General features: G+C 56.8%; 1 protein-coding gene across 13 annotated transcripts in view; it reads left to right on the top strand.

The window, feature by feature from the left end:
- RGS3 (regulator of G protein signaling 3) overlaps positions 1 to 13693 on the top strand; it is an 88497-nt gene extending 74804 nt beyond the window's left edge. For 10 of the 13 annotated variants that reach the window (XM_087752882.1, XM_087752881.1, XM_087752880.1 and 7 more), the window contains 6 exons: positions 2729 to 3373; positions 6784 to 6857; positions 10548 to 10649; positions 11396 to 11457; positions 12149 to 12315; positions 12406 to 13693. In XM_087752882.1, coding sequence (XP_087609008.1) covers positions 2729 to 3373; positions 6784 to 6857; positions 10548 to 10649; positions 11396 to 11457; positions 12149 to 12315; positions 12406 to 12591 — 1236 coding nt within the window. In that variant the 3' untranslated portion in view covers positions 12592 to 13693. The other 3 variants (XM_087752890.1, XM_087752891.1, XM_009476071.2) reach the window with 3 other exon arrangements.
- The last annotated feature ends 13405 nt before the right edge of the window (positions 13694 to 27098 follow it).

Raw genomic sequence — 27098 nt, 5'->3', positions numbered from 1 at the left:
CTGACTACTATGGAGAAAATTAACTCTACCCCAGCCAAAACCATCTGCTGCCTCCTCCAGCAGCCCCTTAGCCACAATGATGGCAGAAAGGCAACGTAGTCACAGCCCTGTCCTCTCCGGCCCGAATTGGCTTTGCCCAGCAAGATGGTCTTGGCTTTGTGCTGTGAAAGTCCTTGGTGCCTCCAGCCATGATGGGGCTTGCTGGCCAGCTGTGACGGCGATACTGCCGCTTTCCTTCCCTGTCTTTCCCCCACCATCAGGGGATGTTTAGCAGAGCTCAGCCATGGCCCTTTCTGCGAGGGCAGGATTTCACAGCCCTGGCGATGCTTTCAACCCAAGATGGAAACCTCACTCGGTGGCGAGGCTCCTGCTCGTATCCTCTGTGCCACTGAAGAGTAGCAGAGTCTCTGATTGAATTAGTGCATGGATTTAATTTAATGCCCAAATGTCTATTTTAAAGGAGCCTATTCGTTTCCTTCTAGGGCCTTATCTGATGTGGGCAACGAGCAATATTAAGCAGAAGGACTGGACAGATAGGGAGCTGTTGGGGAGGGAGAGGGCTTTGCGGAGAGTGAATTGCGGGCTGCGTGGGTTTTTCCTCTAATTATTTCATGAAATAATGATGACAGTGATTGCAATACAAATAAGACATAAACAGCATCATTAAAACACACACTGGTGCAAATGGCATCCTTGCACGGCAAGTCTGGCATCATTCCCTTTTTACAAGAAATTACTGTGAGGGGAATGAAACAGCCCCAAGGATGGGGTAAGCTGAGCGTTCGCTTTGTGCCGCCTACGAAATCCAGCTGTTTCGGGGACGGGGCAGACATCGCAGATGGGGCTGAGGACATTTAGCCTTCAGATTTGCTGGGGCAGTTCAGGTGATGCTAAATCGCTGCCTGTCACATGTCAGGCTGGAAGGGGACCGAGCAGGTCCTCTCTGTGCTCATAGGTGTAAGGGGGGCCCTTTTGGCATGATAGAAAAGGACAAAGCACAGGTGGACGTGGGTGAGCTCCCATGCGTGCTGCCCAGGAGGCAGCTGGCTGCAGCGCTGAGCTCAAGCATGTTTTTGTAAATCTGGCTTGCTTTTTGGACCTGTTAGCTCAGATGGGTGCCTGCGGATGCTGCCGGGTGCCCTGCGGTCTCTGCGCCATCCCACTGTGCAGAGCGGATGGTGCCGGAGCCGGGCCTTAAACACCTCCAGGGTATTTGCTGGGGATGACAGCAGCTTTTGCAGCTCGACATCTGCACACAGCTCCCTGGTGATATCCAGTGGCGGGCTATAATCCACATGCACCAGCTCTGCAGGGCGAGGAGGTGTTTAGCAGCAGGTTGGCTGTCCCAGGGGCCTGCTCGCAGGGTTCTCCTGTCACGAACGGGGACCACCATGGGGATACAGCCTCCGTCCGCTCTATGGGTGCCTCTTTCCAATGGGATGTGAGGCTGGATGGGCTGATTCCTGGGGCCGCTGCTCTTTTTGAAGCTGAAGTCAACCTAATTTATACAGGGGTGGGGACTTTGTTAGCTCCGGCTTTCTGATTGCCATCTGGCTTGTGAAAATACTTGGATCTTAAATGGGGATACTGTGACATTTTTTGCTGGGTGACTTGTTACCTGGGGCTGGTCCTGTACAATAACCGCTGCCCCAGCCCTACAGGGTCTGCATAGGTGGGAAATGCTTCCCGGGGGGAGGATTTCTCTCTGCTTTGCTCTTTCTCCCCTCCTGAGCTGTTTTTACCCCTTTAGCTCAGATGGGCTCTGTGCAAAGGGAAAATCACATAGAAGAGAGGACCCAGCTCTGGCAGGGGGGACTCATCACAGGCTCCCCCTGCTCATGGAGAAACCTTGGACGGTTTTTCTGTTGGGCAACCCCAGGCTTTTCCCTTTGAGAGCTTGCTCAGGCCTTTCCTGGCTGCAGAGGAAAGCTGGCAAAAAACAGCCCTGAAAGCTTAAAAAACCGAAAGGGGCTGGTAGGAGCGGTTGTGGTTTTGCAGGGCCATGTCTGCGCAGGGCATGGCGGGGCGGCCGCGGGGAGCCCCACAGCCAGCACACCCAGTCAGGGAGGCCGAGCTGCTCGTGGCCACGGCCGGGCTGAGCTTGGGCAATCTGCAGATGAGCAGAGCCTGGCGCTTCCCTTCTGCATTTAATAATGCGGTGCAGGAGGGGCCGGAGCTGCCGGACGAGAGCTGCTGATTTTCTCTGCCGCCCTGCCGACCTCGGGGAAGCTCTGCAGGGCTGAGCCCCCCCCCAGCAGCTCCCAGGGGGACTGGGGAGCCATCGCGGTAAGGATGATGTTACTAGCTCTGCCTCTGCAGCCGGAGCCAAGCCTGTCTGCGCCGGCTGTGCTGCCGGGCTGAGCCACCCGCTGCTGGCCCCCCTGGTTTCCTCCAAACCCGGCGGTGCTGCCGGGTGCGGGAGGTGGGAGCTGGGTGGCCCCATCCCACTCCTGCCCCGTAGCCACCAGCTCGCTGCTGGTGGGGGAACCCGGTGCACCAGGGATCAGGACCAGGACTGGGTGCTGTGGGAGTGATGGGTGACCTGCCACCACCTGGGGACCTGGGGACAATGCTGTCCCACCCCACCGGAGCACCGTTAGGGCTGTACAAATTGGTGCCAGCTTTGTGGTTGGTGTGTTAGGAGCGGAGAGGCTCCCCAGGAAGGTGGCCAGCAAAGAGATTTGGGGTGCTTCTGCCTTCATCCTTCTTTATCTTCTCTTCTGAGCAGATGCTGGAGACGGACGCTGAGAAGCCGGGGCAGATGCACTCAGAGGATAAGAAGGCAGCAGCGGGTGATGCTCCTCTGGCCGCAGAGGCACCGGCTCCAGCCGAGCCCTTGGAGTCTCTGGGAGCCACCCAGGGTCCTCTCCTGGCGGAAAAGCAGCCGGTTGCCACCGAGAAGGGAGAGGAGCAGCCCAGCTCCCTGCCAGCCTTTGTCATCCCTGAGCTGCGGCTCGACAGCACCTTCAGCCAGAGCGTGGCAGGCATGGCGGGCAGCACCACAGACGGTGAGGATGAGGAGGAGGATGAGGAGGAAGAAGATGAGGATGATGATGAGGAGGAGGACAGCAATGAGCACTACTTGGAGAGGAATGAGGTGAAGCGCAGTAGCATGATCGAGACGTCAGGCTGTCAGCCTGTCTACACGCTGAGCGTGCAGGGCTCCCTGCGGCGCCGGACCCACAGCGAGGGCAGCCTGCTGCAGGAGGCCAAGAGCCACTGCTTCACCTCTGACACCACCCTCAACTGCTCGGACAGCCAGGGCACCAAGGGCCACTGGGCCCTGCCCTCCCCCAGGACCCTCAAGAAAGAGCTTGCCAAAAACGGCGGCTCCATCCACCAGCTCACCCTGCTGTTTTCGGGCCACAGGAAGGTATGTGAGCCGGCCCTGGCTCCGCGGGGCCACTGGCTCCTGCTCGGCCGTGGGGACGGGGGAGCTCCTGGGGTGGAGGCGTCCTGGCATGTCACCCCTCTCTCAATGGCCATGGCAAAGCTGGCATCTGAGGGGCCAGGAAGGTCCCTGCCACTGGCAGACAGCTCTGGGAGATGCTTAGCACCCAGAGCCAGTGTGCTGGTGCTGTGGGTGGGCATCTCCCACCAATGCTTCCAGATCCTATGGGATCCCATGTTCTGGAGAGCCGCTGTCTGCTGAGACTGGTGGAGGGAGAGGTGAACCTGGGTATCTGCACCTGCAAAGAGATGCTCACAGCAGTGGGGACAGGAAAAACCAGGCCCTAGAGAGCCTCTGGTGACAGAGTCCCTGGTGTGCTTGGGGGTGCCAGGAGCAGTGTGGTTTTCTGCCCTGGCCAGCCTCTTGCAGGGCTTTGACCATTGCGGAGGGCCCATCTCAGAAAAAGGTTGAGGTCAGCAGCGGTTTCTGACCCTGACATGCAGAAAGGAGGAGCAGTGGAGAACTGTGCAGCAGGAGCTCTGCTCATGGGGCCGGCTGTCTGGGGTGCTCCCCGTGCCTCCCTGGAGCAGAGCTTGCCTTGGCTGTACTTCTCCATAACAAATATTTACAGGAAACAATGTGCCATTGCAGAGATTGTGTGTGAGAAGTGCTGCTTGCCCCCTTCTGCCCGGGTGAAGCCTGGCTGGGAGCTGAGAGCAGCTGCCTGCCTTCCTGCAGCGCTGGCCCAGCACCCTGCTCTGCCCAACTACGCTCATGCCAGCTTGATCTCTGCCAGCGGCTGTGGGTACTGCTCTGCTCGGGGCTGCATTGCATGGCTCAGGACTGCACTACATTGCTTGGAGTCATGTTGCACAGCTCAGGACCTCGTTGCGTGGCTCAAGACCACGTTGCATGGCTCAGGACCGTGTCACGCTGCTTGGGACCACCTTGCAGTACTCAGGACCACATTGCATGCTGCTCCACAGCAGCGGCTCCTGGGCAGGTGAGGCTTGTACAAAGCCCTGCATGCCACTAAGCACCACCAGATGATGGGGTTAAACCCTTGATGGGGTTAACCCTCTTCCTGCCAGGCTCATGCTGCTTGAAAAGCCACTTCTGATGCTGTTTCCTGGAGCACTTTTTGGGCTCAGCATCCCTGGCCAGCTGGTGAGAGCACTTAAAAGTCTGACAGGCCGGTCAGATGGGGCTGCTGTGCAACAGGGCAGCCCAAACCCTCTTGGAGGCTGATGCCAGCAGTTGTGGGCTGGGGGGGTTCAGACCCCCTCCCAGATCCTATCAAGAAGGGTCACCTTTGTGGCAGGGACACCCAGGCTGCCCGGCGCAGATGCGAGGGAGGTGGTGTTGGTGTCTGGTGAGAGCGTCCTGTTAGGGCCCCCAGTGACGAGGCTCCTGGAAAGAGGTTTTACAGTGCCACTGTGCGTGCGGCTGGGAGCGCGCAGCTCTGCGGCCAGAGGCTGCTGCAGCGCTGGCTGGGACCTGGTGGGCTGCACGCTCGCTGCTGGGGGGAGAGCCGGGGAACGTATCCCGCTCCCGCCCCGGAGAGCCCCCAGCTGCGCTTTCTGGGCTGATCTGGGTGGATGTTTTTTAGCAGGGGCAAACAGCTCCTCCTGGATTAAACTGCTCTAATGCAGATGAGACCGGGTTTTTTTGGAGCAGGGACTGGGCAGTGAGGGCAGCGTCGCTGCTGGAACTCCCAGTGCTCCCACTTCCAGCCCTACAGCAGCTCTGTCTGGCTCTGCATGGCTGGTGCCTTAACCCCCTGCCCATATGCCCTCCTGGGGCGCTCCCTGCCTGCTCCCATCGCCCTGCCTCTCCGTCTGCCTGCGGAGGGGCCAAGGCTGCCTGGGGGCCGCAGCAGGCAGGGGAGCCGGGCACGGTGCTGGACCACCGCGTGCATGGGGTTTCAGGCTACTGCCGTCCCCCTGCCTACACTTTGGAGGGACTTTTGTCAGGCTGTGCCTTCTGACTAGATCGATGAAACCCTGCGAGGTTTCTGGAGCAGGACACTGATGTACAATACCCCTGTGGATCCCCCCCAGCAGCAGCACCAAGCTGCCAAGCACTGGCGATACCTGCAGCCGGTGGCCCTGGCGGCAGGTCTAGAACATCCATCAAGGTGCTGTTTTTTTATTCCCCCTCTGGGAGCATTTCAGAGGGGCTCATTTTGTTGGCCCTTTTAACGCTGGTGTGCCCGGTGTGCCTCCTTGCTCCCCTTCTTCCTGCGGTCGGGGCTGGGAGGTGGTTGTTTTAAGAACGTATTGTGGCCAGGAGCACTGGGACTCCTCGGGCGAGCTCTGCTGCTGCCTTTTGTCCCCAAGCGCGGCGGAGCCTCTCCGGACAATGGCAGGAAACGTGCTCCGGCTGCGCGTCGCCCCGGCCGGCCCGCCTGCCGGGGCCCTATCTGGTTGGGGAAGGTGCTTTGCAAGGGCTGCATTGTTTGGGGCCGATAAACTCCGGAAACCCGGGCGCAGAATGGAAGGAAGTGTCAAAAGCCTCGAGCCCGGGGCTGCGGGGCTGTGCAGCGGGTTCCCACGGCACGGCCGCGGGGCGGCGATCCTGGAAAGCACCCTGCAGCCCCCAGCAGCGTGGGGCTGAGCTCAGCTGTGGGGGTCAAGCTGGCCGTGAGCATCTTCCAGTCTCGCTCAGTAATGGATGAATTACTAAAGCTCCCGAACTATGGTGGTCCCAGAGGTTCCCATGCCTGGCCCCAGGCTTTGTGGCTCGGAGGCTGTGCTGGTGCTGCCCTGAGCTCGCAGTGCATCTGAGGTCCCCTTGCTTTGCCCAGGCCACCCCGGGGTGGTCGGGGAGTGGAGCCCTCTGGGTGCTCCTCGGACTTGAAAGCTGCCATGATATGATTCAATTATCGCTGAACTGCTCTGTTCTTTCCTGCCTGGGGACTGCTGGGGGACCCCTGATTCATTTTGGGTGCCCAGCCTGGGTATGGGGGGACCAGGTGCTCTGCGGGTTGGGGAGGGGTCCCTGTGCCCACTCAAGACAGGAGGAATAGGAGCATCAGGAATGGGGACATGGGTGTCCTCCCCATAGGAGGTACCACTGTCAGCATCTCCAGCCTGGAGGGGTACCTGGGCCACCAGCCGTGGCATCTCTGTAGATGCTCCAAGAACACCAGGGACTGCAGGTGGCATAGGATGGGTGGGGGGAGGCAGGTTCCCATGCCAGAGCGGAGATGAGCTTGTCCCATTGCATTGCCACAGCCAGCTGCAGTTGTGGGGAAGGAGCCCTATGGATGCTGTGGCTCTGGGCTGTGTGGGTGCGGAGAGCACGGGGGATGCTGGCAGTGCTGGCTGGTGACACTTGGAGTGCCACTGTGGGCATGATGATGCAGATGCTGTTTTCTGTTCCCCCCCCAGCTGAGCGGAGCTGACCCCGAATGCAGCTGTGATGAAGGGGACGAAACCTCCCGCAAGAAACGGAGCAGGAACCTGTAAGTGTCACATCATGGTGGTATCAGAGTGTACCAGAGCTGCTTGCCATGGTCTAAACACCTCGTCCGAGCCCCGCTGGTCCAGGCAGCCCTCAGGTTCCCCCTGTCTTGTTCCCTCAAGCTTTTCTGGGAAGAAAGCAGCAAAGACACATGTGAACTAAGGTTTCACTTCAGACAGGGAGTTGTGATTTTCAGGGAGGAGGGTGGGAGGCGTGCTGGGGGCATCGCACAGTCTGGCTGGGAGCAGCACCCTGTTCGCCTTGCTTTGACAATTGGGGCGAAAGAGCTGGCTCTTGCCAGTAGTGTGGGGAAAACAGCTTCCCCGATGCTGGCAGAGCTCTGCTCCGGCAGCGCTGGGTTCAGGGAGAGGCCATGCAAGTGGTGAAACATGAGCTGGGGGCCTCCTTTCCCTGGCCCCATGCTGGGAGAAGGAATGGGGAGGTTTCCCACTGTGCGACAGGCTCCAGCCCTTGCAGCACACCGCAGTGCACGGACAGCGTGGCGGGAGCACCAAGGGACGCTCACAGCCCCTCCGCCTCTCCCGGTAAGGCTTTGGGGGTGCCAAAAAGTGGGTCTGGGCAAGGATGAGGCAGCCGTGGCCTTTGCTTCCCAGGAGTGCAGCTGCAGCTGGGTGAGGGCAGGCGCGCTGGCGGGGCCAAGCAAGGATGTTTTGGAACGAACCGTCTCCGACGTTGCAACGCAGGACCCGGCCGGGTGTCACGGCTGCCGGGATGCCCGGGGCTGGGTCTTTGCCTGTTCCACGTGGTTCGGGGCAGGTGGAGAAGTCGCACGTGGTTGGAGCGGCTGAGGGGGTGTGAGGGGTCCGAGTGTGCCAGCTGTGCACGCAAGCTCGACGGCTTCACCACTCGTGTTGCCTGCCAGCGAGCGGCACTGTTGTCCCACACGCTTCCTAGCTGCAGCTGTCTATTTTTAGCTCTTTTCGTTATTTCCCCCCCCCAACACTTGAAATTAAAATGAATCCCTCGCAGCCTGCAGCAGGGACGTCCCCCCATCTGCGTGTCCCTGCTGCGGCGCTGAGCCAGGGGAATCGGGCTGGCGGGGGGAGGCTCAGCCGCCTCCGGCTTAGCGGGGTCAGGGGCGGTTGCAGAGAGGGTTTTCTCCTCACCTTGAGACGGCAGCAGATGCGCTGGGGAGCCTTGCGGCATCGCACTGGCCAGCTATTGGCTGCACAGCCTGGTTGCCGGCTGGCTGTGGGGAGTATTTATGGTGCAAGTGGCTGGGGTTTGGCACTCGCCTCCCCTCCCGGCACGGGCACGCTCTGCCGGCCCTGTTCGCTTGCCGGCACTCCCCGATGTACCACGCGATGGTGGACTTTTCCGAAAAATACCTGGAAAGGTAGGACTTGAGCTTCCTGCGGGGAAAGGTGATGCGCTTTGCAGGGGATGGTTTGGAAGTGGCGCAGGGTGATGGGACGGGATGTGGCCTCGTGGCTGTGCCAGGGCACCGGGTGCTGATCACTTTGTAGGGGTGACTCCAAACAGAAACTAGCAATTTCTTATGAAACATTATTTTTGCCGTGGCATTTTGTACCACAGATCGGCCGCAGCTGAGGGCTGTGTGTGCCCGCGACTGCCGCAGACTGGTTTCTTGCCACTAGCTATTTTATTTACAAGCGTGTGCAAGAGGAGCAGCAGATTTTAAGCTGGGGAACTTCCTTAGGTGATGCTTGCTGGCGTATTACAGCTGGCAATCTGCCCACAAGCCGTGATCACCTGCAATCCCCAGAGCCTGGTGTGCAGCAGAGCAACCCGCTGCAGCTGGCTGGCCTTGTGCAGCGGCTGTGCGGGTGGAGGCAGCCCACGTGTGCTGGGGACACACACAAGGGCTTTTCAGAGCTTTGAAAGCTCCACCGGGTGCAGAGCTGCGGTGGCTGCCTTGCTAAACTGGGAACACTGCTAAAATTGTTGCTTGGGGCTGTGTGGGATGGCCCGTCCTGTGTGGCGGCTGGTTCTGGGCTGCCGGCATTGCTGGCAGCATGGTAATGGGAGGCAGATGGTGTTTGGAGTGTGAGGCTCCGTGTTTGGAGCCGCTTTTCCCACATTAGCGCTGAGCCGGTGCCTGGCAGCTGGCAGCAGTGGGATGCATGTCCTGCTGGGACCATGGCCCAGACGATGCAAAGGCACCAAAACCACCCATGCCCCCCATGAGGGCATGGACAGCACGGGGACTAGCAGGGGGCGATTGCCCTCTAAAATCCTTCTCTGGCTTAGGGTGCTCAGCACCTTGCAGGACTGAGCCCTGGGGTTGTTCCAGCTATTTTTTTCCCAGTGGATTGCTGTATTTTACCCTCCTGGAACTGGGGTCCAGATAGCATCACTCAGGGTGGGGTACACCCTTGCCCTGCATCCCTCCTATGCCCCTCATGTCCCCAGCCAGCCCTGGGCATGGCTTGGCCAGGCAGAGGTGGCTCCTCCAAGCATCCTCATTCCTGGTGTGGGACCCATGGGAGGTTGCAGGTGGTGGCGTGGCCATGCCGACCTGGTGGCACCGCCAGCCTCGGTGCAGGATGAGCATCCCATGCCACCCTGCGTGTCCCCTGCACCCCTTCGTGCTGTGGTGTCATGCAGGGGCTGTGCCACGAGGGGACAGCATCGTCCACGCCTGTCCTCACCCGTCACCTCTTCCACCTCCTGCTCCCCTGCCTTGGCCCCTGGGAAGCCCTGGCAGGGCCAGGCTGGGGCTGGGCTGGGGGTCCCACTTTCCCATGGCACTTGCCAAAAATCTTTGTCCTGCTTTGTCCTGGTGGCAGTTTCCTGGGGGAACTGGGAGCCCTGTGTCCGGGTGCACATCAGTCTGTCCGTCCAGGGGTAGTGGAGCGGGGACCCGTGCAGGGTGGCAGTGCGGGGTGTCTGTGCCTCTGTACCCCAACGCCCCTCCACACCGCACACTGCCTGTCCCAACCACCCCCTTAGGGAGATGTCCCCACGGCCGTGCCCATCCCGCGCTGGCATCGGAGAAGCATGAGGACCAGCAGGTCATACATGGGCTCCCAGCCCCATGCCCGCAGGGGGAACATGGTGAAGCACTGCTGTCCTGCTCTACTCCTAACCCCACTCAGCCCCACCGCTGGCCCCGCTGCCTTCCCCGGGACGCCTGTGCTCTATAAATAACCCTCGTAAATCCCCGCCGTGATTATTTTCCCCGCCGTCTCTTGAAAGGCCCCACTATCCGCCCTTGGCGCTGATTTTTCCACCTTTCCTTGAGTTTCCCCAGCAACGGCAGAGCCGTTTGAAATAGCAGCGGGGCTGACACAGCCCTTACTCACGCGTGCCTCGTTCACCCCACGCCGCATTTAAAGCTCCTCTGGGCTGAGCCCTCCCACTTCCGCGCTGGCCGCACCGGGCGGGAGCGTGGCACAGAGCCGGCGTCAGAGCACCCGAGCGTCTAGCCGCGGCGGTCGTGCCGGGAGCTGCTGCACGGGCTGTCCCAGCAGCCATGCCCTTTTTCCGCGACCTTTCCAAGCCCCAGCCGCTGGAGTTTCATGCGGAGATGCTGCTGGGCGTGCAGAGACCCCACAACGGCAGCCTGCAGCGCCGGCACACCATGAAGGAGTAGGTGGTGGGCACGGGGCGGTGGGCAATGCGTGGGACGAGGCTGCCAGCGGCTCCCCTGGTGCTGGGTGTCCCCCCAACCCCTCACCTGCCTGCTAAAACTTGCTCTTCTCTCTAGAGCCAAGGACATGAAGAACCGGCTGGGGATTTTTCGGCGGCGAAATGAGTCCCCGGGGGCCAACCCCTCCGGCAAGCTGGACAAAGTGCTCAAATCACTCAAGTAGGTGCCGCAGGGATCGGGGGCCGTGGGGGCTTGGGGACGAGCCGCGCTGGGCTGAACATCACCTCCAGGAAGGCTGGGGTCACCCTGTTTGGGAAAGCCGTGGACAAACAGTTTTTGTATCCACAGGAGCATTAAAAATATTTGTTGGCTGAAAATTCCCCCCGAGGGGGGTGGGAGGTCTGTGCCCGGGAGGCGGCACAGCGACGGCTCAGGCTGGAAATTTCCCTGATGGCTGCTTTCTCCCAGTGCCTGTATGTGAAACTAACTGGCCGGAGGATGGTTTGACAAACCATTTTGCTCTGGAGATGCTCCAGCAGCCGGAGACAAGCCCTCCCTGCTCTCACACCCCGGCAGCTTATCCAGCTGCTTGAATGGGGTGGCTGAAATCCCCACCATCTCACAGCCTCCTCGGCATTGCGTGGAGCTTTTCCAATTCTTGCTCAGACACCCCAAGTGGCACGGCTGCCCGCACAGCCCTCTTTATATTGGAATTTCTTCCTGCCAGTCTAAAGGCAGAGGTTTCCTTCCCGCAGAGCCACCTCGGTGCTGCCTGGCGCAGAGCCTGGCTCTGCCCGCAGATGCTCCGGCAATGTTGGTGCTGATGTGGGAGCCGGGGCCAGCCCCACTGGGGCACACAGCATTGCTTTATCGGCTGGAAATGTTTTGCTCATGCTGTGTTGTGGCGGGCAGCGAATGTGGCTTTTGCAGCTCCACTTTGCCAACGCACTGTCCTTCTCCCGCAGGCCCACTCCCGAGGAAGCTCTCAAGTGGGGGGACTCCCTGGAGAAGCTGCTGCTGCACAAATGTAAGTGTTTCCCTGTCTCTTCCGGCTCTGTTTGCTGCCAGGGGAAATATCCAGGCATGTGCATGGATAAAGCTGGGATTTCCTATGTTAATGCCTTCTGGTGTTTGGGGGTAGACAAAGAGAAATGAGGATGCCCCTTGCCTGCACCCCTTCTGCTCCTGCCTGGCCCAGGGCAGGATTTTGTGATAGGGGCCGGGGAGAACCGTGGCTTGGAGCTGCAGCCCCTCTCCAGCTTGGGGAGGAAAAGGCAGAGATTCATGTCTGTGCCCAATTCGGGGCTGTGCAGTGGCTCTGTGAAGCAGGAGCTGCTTTAGACCATTCCCCTTCTCATGTATCACAGCTGGGGCACCCCGCATCGTGGTCATGTCCTACACCCGGCCCCCATAGGGACGGCCAGGGGGTCCTCTCCCCGTTGCTGCCCCCACTCCAATCCCAGCCTCCCTCTCTCGGCTCTCCATGCATGCAGCTGGGCTGAGGATTGTGGATTCAGCACATGGATGGCTTCTGTTGCCATGCCTTGGCTGGCAACGCCATCGCTGCCTGCTTTGCACAAGGGCCCACAAGAGGTTTTTAGGGGACAGTGCTGGGAGGTAGTTTAGGCTGCACCTTTGCAAGGTTGCTGGGCTGAAGGTCCCACGGGGCTGTTCCCCGCCTGCGAGCTGGGAGTAGAGACGTGTGTCTGTCCCCGCAGATGGGCTCGCTGCCTTCAGGGCCTTCCTGCGCACTGAGTTCAGTGAGGAGAACCTGGAGTTCTGGCTGGCCTGCGAGGAGTTCAAGAAGATCAAATCCCAGTCCAAGATGGTCTCCAAGGCCAAGAAGATCTTCGCCGAGTACATCGCCATCCAGTCCTGCAAGGAGGTGAGGGCTGGCTCCCATGCTGGTGTGTGGCTCCATGGCACGGCAGCTGCCCGTGGAGCCACTCACCAGCGCTGGTGTCTCTGCCCACAGGTCAACCTGGACTCCTACACGCGGGAGCACACCAAGGAGAACCTACAGAACATCACCCGCAGCTGTTTTGACCTCGCGCAGAAGAGGATTTACGGGCTCATGGAGAAGGACTCCTACCCCCGCTTCCTCCGTTCTGACTTGTACTTAGACATAATTAACCAGAAGAAAGCCAGCTCCCCGCTGTAGACTCAAGGACTCTCTCGGGGCAGGCTGGGAGCTGTGTGTTTACATGAAATCGGGCGGCGGAGGCCTTCCCAGGGGATGGCGGGAGCGTGCCTTCCTGCTGCTGTTCGTGCCCCCAAACCATATTCCTGCAGCGGGCAGGTGTGGGGCAGCTGAAGGCACCGAGCATGAGGCCGAGGGGACCAACAAGCCAAGCAGTCTGGTACTGCTCCATTGCCCCATCTCACCATCGCTGGTACGACGCCTTCGGGGTGACTCTGGCATGGATTTTAGCCAGGAGGGAAGCTCCCACAAGACTACTGTGAAGCACGTGCCTGAGCTGCGAGTGTTGCTGGAAGGCGACAAGCGATGCCCTTCGAGGAGGAGGAGGACTTTTGTGCAGGACTCCGGCAAGGGGACAACAGCACCAACATGAACATCTTCCCCAGATAAAAGACTTCTGAAGTGGACCGGCCCCACGATGCTGCTGTGCTTCCCCGTGCCGGCGATGCCCCCCGGCTCCCCGAAGCAGCTATCTCGCAGGAGCCCGGCGCTTCCTTTGCTTGTGGCGGGTCCCCCCAGGAGCAGCGAAAGCCGGATCCTTCCCCTGTGCTGGAGGTGTGCAAGCCGACCACCTCCCGCTCCTACCCCTGGTTTATTTATTGACCTCCTATAGCTGGACGCGTTGCTGTGTAATAGGAAATCCTCATGTCCTTTCCTGTTCTGAAATTACAAGTGCAATATTTGTGTGTGTCGCAGCGGAGTTCTCCGGTGGAGTGGATGCCTTTTTTTCTGAGTGCGTACAACATTTTCTAAAAGTTAGCAGGTTTTATCTGACAAAACGCGTTCCCTAGCAGCGGGCCGCTGGGGGAGCCTGGGTGTATATATCATGCCCTGACGACGGAGGGTTCAATGATGGAGAAAAGCAGCTCTGTGAATCAGACGCTCTCCTTACTCTGGATAACAATATTGTGTTTTGAGAAGCGGGGGTTATTGCTGAACCTGGCAGAGCTGGACAGACTGCCTGCCTCCAGGCGCCCAGTTTACAGTGCGAAGCATCTCTGCAGCTAGCAAAAATACATTGTCATGGTCATAGGTAAATAAAAGGAGATTATAATTTCTTGTAGCTGCCTTTTCTTCGTGGCATGTTTCTCGGCGCTGGTGGAGCCCGGAGTCCCCTGCTTCACCGAGGAGCGTAAAATCCTGTTACTGCATGGTTAAAGATGGGAAAATCTGGTTGCATGAATTTCTGAGCTGTTTTTTATGACGGAGCAGCTGCCAGATGCTCCTGAGGCCAGGCTCGGGTGTAGCCCTGCAGGAACACAGAAAGTTTTGCCCAAAACAAGACTGTTCCCAGGGATAGCATTCACTGTTTAAAACACGGCGGGGCATGAACCTCTGAACATGGAAATGCCCAGGAACATAAGTGACCTAGTGTAGCTCTGGGTCCCTCTGGGGACGCACCAAAAGAAGCAACAGAAAACCCAACAGTGCTATTTCAGGTCCCGGCTGCATGGCGTGGCAGGGCTGCCTCTCCTCCGGCAAAGGCAGCGCTTCGACAGCTCTGGTGTTTGATGAAAACGTTTTGTAAAGGCTGTTCACAGTGTGTTTGGTAGTTGAAATGTCTTGTGCCCGTCACCTGCTTGTGGTCAGCCTTGGATGGCTCAGAGATGCGGTTATGGTGTCACGGGGCCATGCTGTGCTGTGGGCAGCGTAGCACAGAGGTGCTGCTGGTGATGCCCTGGGATGGAGGTGGTGGGGCTGCCCCAGCAATCCCACCCGGGCACTGCTCTCCCCAGCAGATACAATCTCTCCTGGGGAACTGTCTGTGTTTCCTACTTTAAACAACCAGCAGGTGATGGCCAGGTAGGGAAACTGAGGCAGGGCTGAGGGGACCCCTCAGGGGACAGCTGGAGCAGCAGGCTTGGTGGGATGCCTGCGTGGCTCTCCTGGGGATGCTTTTGGCACGCCATGGGCCAGTGTCCCACCTGTGACCCTGTCACCGACCCTGGAGCTGCTGGGACCCAGCAGGACGGTGCAGCCTCCCTGCGAGTACTGCTGCGGTCACCCCAGCTGGGTCCTCCAAGCCAGACCCTCCTCTTTCTCCTGGCGTTACTGAGAACCTTCATCTCCTCTCCTTCCCAGCTGGGAGGGTTTCCCTTCATAACTGGCCTCGACACCGATTTTCTTGCCCTTTCCCCATCACCCACATACCCTTGACCTCCCCTCACTCAGTCCCAAGCCATCAGCGTTAGCAAACTATTGTTGCAGGGTGACTTTGTTGGCCACCCACTTCTCTGTATCCCTGGGCTCCCAGGGCCAGCATGCAGGGGGACTTGGCTCCGGGGGCTTTGTGGTACGGGCAGTTTGGTACCTGCTGTTACCTTCTCTCTGCCCTGAATGCCAGGTCCAGCAAGCCCTGCTGTGGCTGTTGGTGATGCCCAGGAGCATCCAACCCACATAACCACGCCTGGTTTTGAGCCTATAACCTGCCTTGCTCATGTGAATTATCTGAGCCCATCTGGCAGGGCAGGCAGCGAGGGCTGGAGCTGCTGTGGGACGTGCGGTGCGGGAATCTGGTGCACGACTTTGAGTAAGCACCATCAACCTGCCCGCAGACAGTCCCGGCAGGGGACAGAGGCACCAGTGTGTGCAAAAGGCAGAGAAATGGGGACTTGGGGTGACTCCCTGGAGAAAATAGAAATAGCCCTGCGTGAGCGACAGAAATTTGGTTATTGCTGTAACAGAATTTCTTGCCGGCCCATCAGGTTAGCGTGAGTCACTCTGCAAACACCATCCCCGTGCGCTTGGGAGGCGTTTGATTTCTAGGAGAGGCAGGGCTGGGGTGGGAGGTGGAAATGCCAGGTGCTCATCCCATGTTCTCCTGGGGTGGCCGGTGCCCTCTGTTTGCCCTCTGCAGCAGGACAGGTCTCATCACGGACCCTGCGGTGACACTGAAGCCACAGCTTTGTCCCCTCTGTGCTGCAGGAGAGGACCTGTGCCATCTTCTCTGAGACTTTGTGCCACAGAGTGAAGGCTATGAGAAACTTGGGACAACTGGATGGGAACCGGATGGGGAGACATCAGCTCATGAAGGGGTTCGTTCTGGGAGGATGTTGGTCGGGATGGAGATACAGCCCCACCACCTTGAGCAGCTCCTTTTCCAGGGGGGATTAGGGGATGGGGAGCTGCTGAGGCTGTTACAGGGGCACTGAGCTTACAGCACAAGCAGGAGGGAGACAGAAATTTCCTTATTTAGCACAAAATAAGATGTCCAGGACAAAATCCAATCAAGCTGCAAGGAATGCGGAGAAGAAATTATTGAGTTGTCGATGCCAATGCAATGAGCCTGAGCAATGAAAATGGGAAGTAGCTATTCCTAATTCCTAATTTGAGGCGCAATCTCAAACCAACCAGAATTGCTGACAGTCAGAGGGATCTTCCCAGGGCAGCAATGCTGAAATCACGGGGGGGGTCGCCTGGTTGGGGATGGCCCTGGGGAGGGAGAAGTGGCCTTTTGCAAAGAAAAAGCCATGACCTGCGCCCAAGCCACTGCCACCAAAGCCGTGAAGGTGGTGGATGGCACAGGGTGGTGCCAGCGAGAGCCACTGCCTCTCTCAGGCTCATCCCGAAGCTGGTGTGTGCGTGCAGGCAGCTGCCTGTGGGCATCACTGCTGCCGCGCTGCTGTTTCACACAACGGCCGAAGGCAATTTCCCAATGCGGAAACCGGTGCCTTTCAAAGTGGGGAGGATGCTGTAGCGGGCCTTATCTCAGCAGATAACAAGGATTTATCTCGGGGCTAAAAATTAGTGGTTGCTCAGTTGCAAGCAGTCGCAACTCAGCTGTGTTTGTCTTGTGCAAACAGAGTAAAGTCCACCGAGGTGCGGGTGCTCTCTGTTCGTTCACGGGACAAAGCTCACCAAGCTGAAGGCAGCCACAAGGCAAAGCACCCCCCGGGGAAAAGATTTACGTAGGAAAACGGGACTAATCACCAGAAAGTGCTGACTGCTTTATTAGGTTCAAAAAAATGCCATGACCCCATAGGTGAAAAAGGTTAAGACATCAGGGTTTCCCCACACCCTTGGGGATGAGGAGGTTGGGATGAACCAAAAGGTCTTGGGGAGGCTGGTAAATCACTTACCTGTCCCAGGTGATGGGCCCTGACCCTGCAAGTGTCCCTCAGCTCAGTATTTCATCAGCTTCCTAACATAGCAGCCAGTGTTGAAGTCATCTGTGATTTACAAAAGCAAATGAAGTTCTGAAAATAGCAGCTACGTGAAAATACAGTTCAAGTTGCCGAGCATCTCTCGGATGAAAACTTACTGGGAGAAGCTAATGAGCAGTGTGGGCGTCCCGCACCGGGGTTTTGCCCCCTTGGCCAGCACTGGCCCTCGCTCACACACAGATGAGCGGCCGTAGCGGCTGGGGAAGTGTAATGCTTTCCAGCAAGCAGCACTTAGGTTGCAAGGGGGTCTCATTTCAGAGCTGGCTAGCATCCATGAGCGTAAAGCCTTTCTCTTATTTCTGCAAAAACTGAAAAGTTTGCCTTTTTTACAGGTGTGCACCATGCCCCGAGACACTCCAGCAATGCACAGGCTTTACTGGGTTTTTCCAAGGCACCCATCCTGGAGAATAAACTTATCCAAATAAACATAACTTTCTACTGAGCAAAATAATTCCTTGGACCCCTGATTAGACAAATATTCTCAGAATAGAAACAAGGCTACTTTATAGCCATAGACTAAACATAGCTGAACAGCTAGATATTGAAACTGCAGACACAAGAATTCTCCTGCCCTGGTGAAACAGCTGAATTTCTGTGCGAGTCACTTAGCCCCGCTCAGAAAGTTACTGAGGCTTATCAGGAGCACACTGAACTCTTCTGTGGGTAGCCGAGATGCCCAGAAGCCGGCTGGGGACCGCTGCAGGAACACCCGGTCTTTGGTCGTCTGCACGGTGGGGCTGGAAATCAGGGTTGTCTGGGTTTGTCTGGGGACTTTTGCTTCCAGTGGGTTTGATAAGGGCCAGGGGGGTGCAGAGAGGTATTCAAGGGCTCCTGTCCTTCCAGGTGATGATCCTGGGGCTGGGCTCAGAAAAGCTGTATGGGGCAGTTGAGGGGAGTCTCTGCAGCATGATGAGGGGTACCCGGCTCAGCACTGCCCTGTGCGGGGTTTCATCCTGCCCAGGGGAGCTGCACACGGTGATGCCCTTCAGGTGCATCCTTGAATTGAGGCTGTAAGGACAAGTACCACCAACCTCTGTGGGTGGCATTAGCAATGTCACTCCTAAACAATCCAAGGGAGCAAAGAAGGAGAAAATAAAGACCTTCTGGAGTAAAAATAAAAACAGTCAGACTCAGATGCTGTCTGTCAAGGAAATAAAATAAGTGCAACTGGGCTGCTGCCAGGACAGGAAATCTAGCGGCGGTAGGAGTCCCCTGGGTGCCGCTAACTCATTCGGGAAGCATTGTTATGACCCTCTCATTGCTCATTTTCTGATTCTTTGCTGCATTAGGTCATTTTTACTCAGCTCATCCAGCTCACACATTCCCCAGTGCTGGGGAAGGAAGGCAAATAATGCCGATTCTCGGCCAGCCTTGAGGCGCTGGGGAAGGCTGGAGAAAAGGATGGTGAAAAATACTTTTCTTTCTTGCTGCACAGACCTGCAGGGCAGTGACACAAGGGGAGGATGAGGAGGACCTTCTCCCCAGGGTGACCCACCACCGGCATCCCCCACCCCGCTTTGGGTACCGCCGAGCTGTGCACAGGGCACAGACAGAGCCGGAGGTGATGAACTGGATTCTCACCTTGGAAAGATCCGGCAACCCCCACTTCCCTGCTTCATCCTTTGGCAGAGGGCGAGGAAGGGGGAGGTGGGGAAGAGGGAGAAGAGCCAAGTGGGAGCAGGTGGAGACTGGGGATGGGGTGTTTGCACAGGAGCCATTTGCAAGTAATTTCTTGTCCCTTCCTGAACTAATGGAGCAATTATTTCAGAAAGACACACGTGTTTCTCATGGAAAGTTCCACCCAGTCTGTGCGTCAGTTCATTGGTGTAGCAGCCCTATTCTCCCTAATGCAATCACGGTGTTTCTAGACAAAGACAAGTGGGTGAAGCCTCCTGCTCCTGGGACTGGGGACAGCAGTGACCGGTCACAGAGCACCAGACAAACCTCCTGGTCCAGGGCAAATCAACAGCTCGGCAGCAAATGGGCTCACGTGTTGAAAGCCAATCCGCAAAGACGAACAAACACTGCTCTGCTCTTTGATGTAGCTCCCGTGCTTGACACTTAGATGTTGGGACGAGTGCATCTGATTTTGTACCCTGTTCCCTTCAACCAGCTCAAGAGGGATGTGGAGAAATCAGAGGGGGTCCTGCAGAGGCTACTGAGGTGGTCGTAGACCTCAGGCACAGGACTCGTGTGGAGGGATGGGGTCTAACAGCATCCTACAACTTTGGGAAGGACAGCTACAAAGCTGATGGAGCCAAACTCTTCTTGGTAGCACTAGGTGACAGAATAAGGGGCAACAGCCACAATGTGTGACAACTTTCAGACCTTCAGCTTGGACAACAGGAAAAATATTTTCATTGTAAGGCTGATACAGTAGAATAAGAGGGCCCCAGAGAGGTAAGAGGTCTCCATCGTTGGAAGTGGTCAAGACTTGGCCAAAGTCATGGCTGACCTGACTGGGTGCTGGTGATATTCCTGGTGTGAGGAAGGCCTGGACCGGAGACCCCCAGGCATGCACCCCTAACACGCCGAGGAGTCTGCCCCTTGCTTTGCTGGTGACATGGGCAACATCTTCCAGGGCACGGGCACTGAGCCCACAGGAGATGTGGGACAGGGGTGCAGCAGGCCAAAGTCCTCATGGGAGCAGTGGAGATGAATCCTGTGTTTGTCTATAAGAAAATAATTTCCATGGCTTGGGGATGGGCCCATGTCTGAGCTGAGGGAAGAGCTCCTTCCTTTTGCCCTCTGACCAGCTCTGAAGCTGTTCGGCTCTGGGTAAAAGATGAGAGCTGAGTGCCAAAAACTGGACTGGGCTGGGCTGTGGGAAGGTGACGTGGAGCTCAGGGTGACGTCTCTGCTGTCTCCAGCTGCCCTGTCCCCTGATCGGGCAAGCTCATCTCCCAAAATGGTATGACTATAAAATTTTGATCTCCAGATTACCGTGTTTTCCAGAAATAATTTTTAAAATCTTTTTTTTGGCCCCACAAACATGCCAACCACCCAACGCCTGAGCAGCACCCTGATAACTGTGCAGGGATCAGATGTGGGATGGGGATACTGGATGGCTCTTGCAGCTATTGCCCAACATATTTCATTTAATTTGCCATTGAATGCAAACAATTGACTTAATTAACTAGATGATCTTTCAGGGAACCAAAGTGGTGTTACAGGTAGGAAGTCTGATAAGTTAATACAGTCAATCTTCCCTTTTCTAAAATAAATAGAGAGGAAGGAAGTAGGATGGGAGTCCTTGCAAATCACATTTTAACATAGTGTCAACTTTTATGGCTAAGCCATAAAATAGTAGTTCCTGAAGCAGTGGCACAGCATTAATTAGATGAGAATTATGGACACACTCATTACTGCAGCTTCATTACAGCCCAGGAATTGACTCCGGCAATGAGCGTAGCGGGTTCTGCTGTGCCTGCACTCATTTGCTGCCAGGTGTCCGTGTGTCGGGGAAGTTATTTCCCGGGAGCTCTCACCACTGCTCTGCGTGAACTTTCCACCAGCTGAGGGTCCAGCCAGGCTGATCACAGCAGACTGGACAATGTTTTGGGTCCATGTGGTTTCGGGATGCATGGACCTGCAGACCCAGCATGGGGGCTTTGAGCGCAGTTGCAGACTGGTCTTGCACAAGGCAATCCCTCTTTCCATCCTCTTTATCTCCCATGCAGTGAGGAGCCTGAGGAGCAGCTTTAGGGCCACCACTTGAAGATCCAGAGATGTCCCAGCTTGGACCTGTTGGTCCAGCGCTGCAGCCAAAAAGGCTTCAAGGGCACTGGCCCCTCTGCAGAGGAGCGTTTTAGAGGGATGAAAGTTTGCTGGGAAATGTAGTGGCCCTTACTGGCTCCTCGTTGAGGCACACTCCTGTTGTCCAGAGCATACAGGTCTCCATTGGAGCTGATCAACCAGAGACCTCTGCCATCTGCTGAGAGAAACAGACCCCAAGAAAAAGCTATTTAGTTGCTCCCATGCAGGCACCTGTGCAAGAGGAGGTGACGAATGTCCTGGCGTGCTGCTTTGTCCCCATGGACCAGGACAAGAGCTTTGACTTCTCCTCGATCTGGAGAAGCAAAGACTCCTGTGGAAGGTGGGAAGATACTTTTCTGCTTGTGTTGCTGGCCACATCGTTTTTTGGAGGCGATCATGTTACCTGTCAGCCAGCCTGAGCACTGTGGAGGGGGTCAGACACTGTAGATATTTTCCAGGCTCTAGTTTAAAGACTGCTCATGGTTGGTCTGTTTTCTGAGTCCATCCTCTCGCTCTGTTCATCTCCTCCATTTCTGGGGATGGCTGAAGATCCCACTTGGTGGGTAAAGACAGGCTTGGGAAATTCAGCTGGTTTTTTACCCTCAGGGCCCTGTCTCCCCCACCATGCTTTAATTTCTTGGGTGGAATTTTTGAAACTATTGAATATCTGTCCTAGTGCTTGGCTTGAAATCCCCTCTGCTCTGTGCTGTGTTTCTCTGGTTGAGGTTCTCTGGATGGGCATCCTCACACCCGGGTTCAGCTGAAATTGGGCTCAGCCTGCCTGTGCAAATAGTTTTCAGGACTGCAGTGAAGAGATGCACCTAACCAAAACTCGCTGTAGTGTCTCGCTGGAAGCGATGCTGCAGGAGGCAGTGGGACCCAGTGAGGGGGACAAGGCTGATATCCCCTCCAGCGATATCCCTGCTGTTGGTTTTCAAAAGCATGTGGGCAGTTGTCCATGTTGCTTCACATTGGCTCCTCCGTGTCTGAGCCTCTAGACCAACTGCCAGACCCGTGCTGGTGCCCAGCCCATGCTGGGAAGCAGAAAGGGGCTGTTCCCCCTGCGTTAGTGGCATGTGCAGAAGAGATGCTCTGCTGGTGGGTTATCCACATGTAGAGGTGGGCCCAAAACACATGGTGGTAGGGCAGACTTGGCCTGGAGGCTTTGGGACAGCCTTGGTCTCCTTGCCCAGCTCCCCTTCTTGTCCTCCTTTCCTGGCCCTCTTTTCTCCAGCTGCCTTTGGTCTGGTCCTGGTTCCTCCTCTCCACCCCTCGTCTTGGTGGCTTCTCCCCACAGCCCATCTCCACAGCGTCCTCATCCTTGTCTGTCTCTGACTGCTCTGCACAGAGGGTCTGGCTGCCATATGGTCCCTGGCATTTCTCCTCCTCTTCCTCCTCCCTGGTCCTCCTCACCCTGCCCAGCACACCCTGCTGCCCCTGCCCACCTCCTCCTCCATCTCTGCCCATACACGTGGGCTCCGAGCCTCCAAGCTCCCTATGACAAAAGTAAGAGCTGGTGAATCCAGGTCTTACCCTGTGAGATGTGGGGACTTCTCATACTGGCAATGCTGCAAGGCCCTCCCAGCATGGCTTTGCATCTGGCAGACACATCTGGGCTGGCCGGGGACGCTGCTGGGCATGTGCCACAAGCTTTGTGCCTGCAGAGGTTTGTCTTCAGAGCATCATGGCCAAATTTCAGGTGGGGCTCAGGAAAAACAGCAAGCACCTGGGTACTGGTCTGAGGCCAATCTCCATCCCCAGCACTTCCCCCAAGCACCCCAAATTCAAAGCCCTCTGCTGTCGGGCAGCCCATTGCTCTGCTGCAAGACCATCCTCCTCCTGTTCCCCACCTCTCCGTGGCTGCACGGAGTCATTAATAAATGTCAGACTGCTCCAACATGTGGAGACAATGATGGAAACCCCCAGGTTGGGGAAGACATTGCACAGAGCCCCGCTCGGCTTCCCTGTGCTCTCTCCTGCAGCACTGCGCTCGGTTATTTCCAGCTGCGGCTTTTGGAAACCTTTGGTGCGTTTGCCACTTTTAGCCCTGGCGGCTCAGTAACTGCTCCTGGCAGGGCTGCCGCTCCTCATTTTTCTGGAAAAACCTTAAAATGCTCCAGAGCGTCAGAAGAATGGCCAGCTAAGGAAAAACAAAAAAACAAACCCGAGTCTTTTTCCAGTCAAGCTACAGCATTGTTTTTTGTTTTTTTTTTTTTTTTTTTTTAAAAACATATCTACTTTTTTCCTGGAGCAGACTGGCCCCTGCAAATGCACTCCCCAGTGTGCTGAGCTCCTAAAATAACTGCAGTTGTTAATGGAAATAAAGTCCTGAGAGAATCACTCGTTCCTGTCTCACCGTCCAGCTCGCCTGATGCGCTGCAGACCCCTGCGCCGGGTTACAAATCTTTGCTGTGGCAGTTCCTGTGTGCTTCAGATCACAGCATCGCTTTCTGAATGGCCACCCCGAGACGTTCATCTTCAGAGGGTGGCATAAATCAAATGCAGCAGAAGGATGGCAAACGCTGGCTGGATGGGTTTGTCAGTGCGTCCCAGCAGTGTTTGACCTCTTTGTCTGTGAGGTTGGCAGTGGGACATGACAGCACCCAAGCCTCGGCCAGGGCGTTACGCATCCCAAGGGCTGCGCTCCGGTGTGGGGGTATTTTTCAGGCTCCAACCCATCCTACCATGTGCAGCACAGGGAAATACAGCCCTTGGTTAAGCCAGTGATGCCCAGACTAATTTATTTGGACATGGGAGTGCTGAAGATCTGCATGTTCCAGGTCAGGAAAACGAACAGTTACAGGACTCATTCATCTGTTTGAAATCCCTCAAATAGTTGTTTGTTGTTTTTTTTAAAAATCACTTTTCACAAATCTTTTCCTAACCTCCTGCTGTCTCCCCAAAGAGGTGACTCGCAAGCCCAGGGGCTGCGGGGCTGGGAGGGGACACACACCCACCTCCAGGTGTTGGAGCAGGAGCAGCTTTGTTGAGCAGAGCCAAAGTGGGTGGCTCTGGAGGTCTGGTCTGCAGTGGAGGTACCTGGATTCATGCCAAGATACCTCCCTGAGAGAGGATGGAAGAGGAAAGGGAGGATCATCCCGCTGAAGGATGGCGAAAGTGCCCTCCTGCCTTGCACTGACCCTCCTGGAAAATGCCTTTTTCATGGTGGCACAGGTCTGCAGTCTGTTTTCTGGAGATGTGCCCAATGAGCAGAGCTTTTTTTCTGCTTTGGTGCTCCATCTGAGCATGGCTCCCAGCATGGCTCGCTGCATGGATCGACCCCAATGGGCTGGGGGAGCCCCGCCTGCAGCTGCCTGCAGCATTTCGGGGACTTTCCCATGGAGCCATGGCCTCGTCCCACAGTGGCAGCGAGTGTGTCTGGCTTCTGCTCTCAACCCAGCTCCTGACCTGTCCATGTGGGACCCCCAAGCACTGAGCAGGGGATGGCTCAAGCCCTGACCCTCTCTTCAGGGTTGACCCTGCTGCTTGCTCTTGCACAGGCACAGGTATGTTTACGGGGCGCTATTTTAGACTCCTTTTTCAATAAACTACAGAAATCCTCTGAAAATGCAGAGTCAAGACCAGCTTCTGCTGAACTCCCCAGGGAGGATGCTCTGGTTTGGGGCTGCAGCAGCTCCGGGGCACGGCTCTGATTTCCCATGAAATGAGTGAGCTCTGCTTTTGCAACCGGACCTCACTGCTATCAGCAGCGCTGGGAGCTGGGGCCGATCTGGGCTGACATTAATTGCAGGGTGCTGGCACGTTTCACCATGTTTCTGCCTCCTACTGCTGCAGCCTTATCAGTGCTTGCTCTTCTTCCCATCTTGGCTCATCCTGTCCTCTGTCCTGAAGCCTCCCTTCCCTGCGAGATGGGAGGGCAGCTTGGCACGGTGCAAGCTTTGGGGGAAGCATGGTCCATGGGTGGAGGGGCTGGGGTCAAACGTTGTCCCCCCCAGGTCTTCGAAAGGCAGGGGGTGCAGCTCCTGAGAGCATCAAAACTCTGAGTTTTCTGCAGGGGCTGTTTTCATTCTATTTTGAGGGTTTATGGGTCACCTTTTCCACCACTTTCTGCTAACCCAGGTAACTGGGGACCCATCACATGGGCAGGACTGGACATAGCTGCTCTAAAAGCTGGGGACACTCACAAAATGTGCTGGGAGGTGGCATGGAGAGATGCAGCTTTGTCCCAAGCTGCCCAAGGTGCGCATGGATATGATGCATTGTCACGGTAGGTTTTGACTCCCGAGGGAGGTGAAAGTCTAGGACAGGCCTGCCGGCAGGCTGCGTTATGGCACATGCCACCATCCTGTGCCATGGGCACCAGCAGGGTCTTCGCACCTTGCCCTGGAGCGGTGGGGTGGACTGGTGCGATGAGTTTGGAAGTTCTTGAGCCTGAGTCACTCAAACCCAGAGGGTCTCATCACAGCCAGTGCTGAGGCCTTGAACACATCCTCCATGAGCAGGTTTTGTGCAGGCCACCCATGTCTTTTCTTGTCCTCCAGCCAAAGTCTTTGGGAGAACAAGGCATGTGGCCAAGGGCTGGAGCTGCTCCTGGGGTACGCGTGGCCAAGGGCTGGAGGGCTCGCTGCGGGCCTGTAGGAGTAGCTTCTGGTGATTTCACTTCCCTGACAGTTGTATTTCTCAGCATAAGGGGTAGAAAAAACAGCAGGGAAAGAGCAGGGGTGGCTGTTTTCAGCACAGCTGCCCCCCTTTTGAGGGTGGCCGCAGGGAGGAGGAGACTTGGGTGGCTCTGTCACCCACGCAAGCCCAGCCGGCACAAGGATGTGCCTCCCCTACCCCGACATTTGTGCCCTGACCCTTCTGAAGCAGTCATGGTCCCCCTGGGAGCAGTTTCTAGTTTGGGACTGGATCTAGTCTGTTGCAGTGTGTTTCTTAGAAATTGCCCCAGCTTCTGTTTTAGTCATTTCCCCAGCTGCGTCGCTCCTGCCTTCCAGCTCATCTCGTGAGGCCGGGGCTGCGTTCATTTCGCACACTCTCATTTCTGCAGCCCGTGATGGCTTCTGCTCCTGCCAACCGCTACACCATGGGCTGGTTTATGGATAGGGGAAAACAACAGCGATGGGACGTTAGACGGGAATGCACAAGGGTAAAGGGCTGAACCCGCTGGGTCACCTCCCTCACTCGTGTCCCTGGGTGACGAGGCTCCTCCTGGACGCAGTCAAGGGTGATGTCACTGTACATGCCCAAACCCTTCCCATCCTTTGACCATGCCTTTGGGGCGGTTGGCCTGCGGCAGGATTTCTCCAAAGACGGAAAAAAAAGCACAGGTCAGTATTGGTGTGAGGTGTAGCTGGTATTATCCAGGGCTGGGTGGGGAAGGGAGCGGCAGTCCTATCAAGTCCTACGTGGTGACGCTGTGGGATGAGTCACAAGTGGCACGGCATGCCCAGGTTCATGGAGATTTGGTGGTTCAGCCCCAGGAGCCTCTATTGCACTGCCTCCTGCCACATGGCCAGGTGTTAGGGCAGGACATGGAAGTGTCCCTTGACCTGAGGAAGACCTTCAGCCAGACCAACATGGTGGTGCCTGCAGGACAGGCACCAGGCAGGGCTGAGGGCAAGGACTTGCACCAGGCTCCCAGTGAGGATGCTGATAACTCCCAGGTGAATCCTATTGGAGGTCATCTCCTGACCACCCTTCAATGAAAGCACTGATTGGGTGTTGTTTCTCCTTAAAATGATAGGCTATAAATTAGGGTGATGCCTGGCAGTAAGGTAGTGTGGGGGCTGAGACCAAGCCAGTGGTCTTGAGTGAGTCTCAGCTTGCTGATATCCTATATGAGGACACAGTGTCCTGGAGGGTCCATCCTGAATGAGGGTTTGCTGTGCTGGTGCCAGCGCCTCCTCCCAGGGCATGGCTGAGGGGAGCCTTTTTTCATCAGCACATGGAGGCACTTGGTGGGATTTGGAAGACCAGGTCCTCAACAGATTGAGGAGGCTTTGTGGACCATGCACAGAACAGTGCCTTGGCTGGTAAGTTGGAAGCTGAAACCACTGAGAGTGAGGCAGCCTCGTGGTTAGAGCAGGGAGAGGTGACTTCTGGTCCCTGCTCCAGGGACTTCCAGCATCTTGTGTGCAGCCCTCACTGGGAAGTGTTTTTCAGTGTGCTGGCCCAGCTCTGTGCAAGGGGATGCACTGCATCTCCTCCTCCATGGTTCTGTGCTCCAGAAGGAGCAGCTGAAAGGGGCCACTCCAAGCGTGGGTGACTCTCAGCCATTTGACCCAGCAGTGTGGGCAGGAGACGGTGCTGTGTGCTGTAGATGCCCCCTCATGTTGGACCTGCATGGGACTGACCTGATAAGTCTGCTGAGAAATGCAGCTGCTCTGGGATCCCCTGTGGTGTAATCCCAGAGGTCCCTTTCCAAACACCAGTGAAGCAGCAGGACATGGCAATGCTGTAAGCTGTACTGTGGTGCAGACATGGCTCCAGAGCAATTCCCACTTAGACCCAACAGCCTGAGTGAGACCTGAGCCCATCTCTGGGGACAACCTGCTCCTACCACCATCCCTCCATCTGCTCTCTCCTCCA

This window comes from Nipponia nippon, unplaced genomic scaffold, assembly GCF_047370975.1.
Source record: "Nipponia nippon isolate SJK-2023a ecotype South Korea unplaced genomic scaffold, ASM4737097v1 scaffold_16, whole genome shotgun sequence".
In the NCBI taxonomy this organism is placed as follows: domain Eukaryota; kingdom Metazoa; phylum Chordata; class Aves; order Pelecaniformes; family Threskiornithidae; genus Nipponia; species Nipponia nippon.
The sequence above is the reverse complement of the archived record's forward strand: the minus strand, read 5'-3'. Positions and strand labels throughout refer to the sequence as shown.